Source organism: Mauremys mutica, chromosome 12, assembly GCF_020497125.1.
Source record: "Mauremys mutica isolate MM-2020 ecotype Southern chromosome 12, ASM2049712v1, whole genome shotgun sequence".
In the NCBI taxonomy this organism is placed as follows: domain Eukaryota; kingdom Metazoa; phylum Chordata; order Testudines; family Geoemydidae; genus Mauremys; species Mauremys mutica.
In genome coordinates, this window is record NC_059083.1 from 46,856,302 (window position 1) to 46,859,736 (window position 3,435).

Genomic DNA, 3,435 nt, shown 5'->3' on the forward strand with positions numbered 1-3,435 from the left:
GAATAAGAGCAATGCCTTACCTTTTTTTCAGAGCTGGTCAAAAAACGGAAGTTCTGTCCTGCAAGAAATACATAGATTTCAAAATTGGTTTTAATCCCAAATAAGGCCAAAAGGTAAAAATTTCATACTTTTTCATGAAACAAAATATTCTGAAATACTCCATATCAGTAAGGAAAAATATTTTTTAATAAGGTTGAAACATTTCATTTGAACATTATCATTTTATTATATTATCTTTCATTTGGACTTTATCATTATATTATATTATATTATATTATATTTACAAAACAAAATGTTTCAACCTTATCAATTTCCCATGGAAAATTTTGACAAAATCAATGCATTCCAGCCAAACATTTAGATTTTGTTGAATTAGCATTTTCTTATGGGGAAAACATTTATCTAAAAATTTTAAACCAGCTCTACTTTTTGTTACATTTTTTAACATGCCTATATACAGTTGTTACATTTCCTTGTAGACCTGTAGTTACGTACTCCTGTTCTCTGGTAATGTCTTCATACTTTAGATTCAACGAGCAGGGCAGAAAACTCTGTGCTGATTAGATGGAATTCTAGGGGTAAAAAGCTGGTGCAGATCAGCATAGCTCCATTTACTTCAAAGCAGTTTTGCTGATCTGCACCACTTGGGTATCTGCATAGTGTACCATTTAGAACATAGTGTAGTCAATCTGTTCCTTATGAATTGCCAAGTCAGAAACTGGTTTCAGAGCCATATCAGTCTCGTGGCAACACCCATTTTTTCATGTTCTCTGTGTATATATATCTTCCTACTGTATTTTCCTCTGCCTGCATCCAATGAAGTGGGTTTTAGCCCATGAAAGCTTACGCCCAAATAAATTTGTTAGTCTCTCTGGTGCCACAAGTACAAACTGTGCATCCTTATTGGAGCAGGAGGGAAGGTGGGATGGTGAAAGGAATGTGAAAGAGGATAGAATTTAAACAAGTAACTTGGGTCCAAGTGAAATCTATCCATTGGTCTACTGGTCTATCTATCTATTGGTCTATCTGTATTTCTATTGGTCTGCCTATCTAACTGAGGGGTCCTTTCCAGGCAGGCCTGACTGCTCACACAGAAATTATGAGCTTTTGGGGGTGATGCTTTTTCTTGAGACATTTTCTCCTGTTTTCTGGCCATATCTAGAATAGGGAAATGCCAATCAACCCACACAGGGATTTTGGAAGGAGCCTCAATGAGATTTGAACTGGGTGACATGAAGAGAGAATTTGCCCCTATGGCTTTTGGGGAAGATTTTCAAAGGCACATGTGGCAGTCAGGCTCCCAGACACTTTAAAGTATTTAGGTTCCTAACTCCCCTAGAAATCAATGGGAAGTAGCCACTCACATACCTTTGGGGATGTGGGCCACAACTCCTACTGAATGTCCATGGGAATTGGGTCCATAAATTCCATCCCCCACTTAGTTCCTGCAGTGGGTCATTCCTTCACATGTTACCTAGATATTTATTGTCCCTCCACAGATGAAATATGCAGAAGAATCAAGAAAGGGGAACCTCACTGTGGTGACTGAATTCATTTTACAGGGATTGTCCAACCACCGCGAGCTGGAAGTGCCTCTGTTCTCCATCTATCTGTTATTTTACACCATTACCCTGACTGGGAACATCCTTCTCATCACAATCACCATGGACCCAACACTTCACAACCCCATGTATTTCTTTCTCCGGGTCTTGTCCTTCCTGGAGATCTGTTACACCTCAGTCACTGTCCCCAAGATGCTGGTGAACTTCCTCTCAGAGGACAAGAGCATTTCCTACATGGGCTGTGTTGTACAAATGTATTTCCTGCTCTTTCTTGGGGCCTCCGAGTGCTTCCTTCTGGCCGCCATGGCGTATGATCGCTATGTGGCCATATGCAACCCACTGAGGTACAGGCTCATCATGAACAGGATGGTGTGCCTTTCATTGGCGGTTCTCTCATGGTTCAGTGGGAATGTGGTGTCCCTAGTACAGACAGTCTGGATTTTCACCTTGCCATTTTGTGGCTCCAATAAGATAAACTATTTTTTCTGCGACATTCCCCCATTGATTAAGCTTTCTTGCATTGACACCTCTCAGTATGAAATGCAGTTGTTTTCAGCTTCTATACTGGTCATCTTCACTCCATTTACTCTCATCCTTGTGTCCTACATCTTTATTATCTCCACCATCTTAAAGATGGCATCGGCTGAAGGCAGACACAAAGCCTTCTCCACCTGCTCCTCACACCTCATTGTGGTGACCTTGTATTATGGGTGCAGCAGTCTGATCTATTTAAGACCCAACTCCATTAACTTACCAGACAGCAACAAAGTGCTATCTCTGATATACACAACTGTCACCCCGACCTTGAACCCTTTTATCTACAGCCTGAGGAACAAGGAGGTAAAAGAGGCTCTGAGGAGAATATTGGGGGACATGGTGAAGAGAAAAATATTTTCTCATAGAAAGTAATTTGGGTACACATCTTTTTTCTGATGTCAGTTATACAACTTTGCAAATCTGGAGTAGCTCTTTTGAAGTCAATGGCATTCAATGCTATGGTTGAACTAGTGTCCAAAAACTGCAAAAAAGAAACACATAAAATGTTAATGTTCTATCCAATTTTTATATGCATTGGAATTAGAAATTTTGGCCAAAAAGCATCATCAAAGTTTCAGAAATAATAATAATCTCCATAGCTGATTGAAACACCGAAAAAAATCACAAAAAATCATTTGCATTTAATATAAATCGGCTTTCATTATTTTCATTTCAACTCAAAATTGCAATGAAGAATGTTGTTGAAATATCTAATTTTGGAAAATAATGTCCTCTATGTAAAATCATTGTATTGGAGATCACATGGGTATATGACTGTCTTCTAGATATGAGTATTTATTGAGGAGATCTTGCATGGGAAGGGGATATGGATAGAATCACTTCTATGTTCATTGCACCGTTAAGATTAATGTTGACCAAATGCTATTAATTTAATCATGAATGTTTGGTTGACTGTGGCAAGGTAAGCTGGTGGTTCAGTCATTCCTTCCTATATGTGAGGAAAGTTCCTCTGAATTTTCATTCATCCCTGCCCTGTTTGGCCAAGGTTTGAAAGAAACTGTGGAATATGATGGCATGAATCTCCATGGCCTTCTATAGTTGATTACACTTGTGCAAAGCAATTACAGACATGATGTAATATGCTACCAGAGCAGAATAATAGTGCCTGATTCTCCTCTGACTGACACCAATGTAAATCAGAAGTGACAGCATTAACATCAGAGGCATAAGTCAGAGGAGAAATAGGTCCTGAGCATTTATATTCTCATTCAGAGGTGTGAATGATTGCACAAGATGCAAGGCAGTGGACATTCATACTTCCCTCTCCTTCCTAGAATTTGTCCATATAAAGTAGGCCAGAGGACTGGTTGTTCTC

At 39.2% G+C, this 3,435-nt stretch overlaps 1 protein-coding gene across 1 annotated transcript; it reads left to right on the forward strand.

The window, feature by feature from the left end:
- The first annotated feature begins 1,499 nt into the window (after positions 1 to 1,499).
- LOC123346199 (olfactory receptor 10A7-like) lies at positions 1,500 to 2,471 on the forward strand. Its single transcript, XM_044983468.1, has one exon. It carries the CDS (start codon positions 1,500 to 1,502, stop codon positions 2,469 to 2,471), a length of 972 nt encoding a protein of 323 aa, XP_044839403.1.
- The last annotated feature ends 964 nt before the right edge of the window (positions 2,472 to 3,435 follow it).

What these genes read in the sequence shown, in the direction of transcription:
- LOC123346199 (XM_044983468.1), top strand. Translation starts at nt 1,500, where the DNA reads ATGAAATATGCAGAAGAATCAAGAAAGGGGAACCTCACTGTGGTGACT.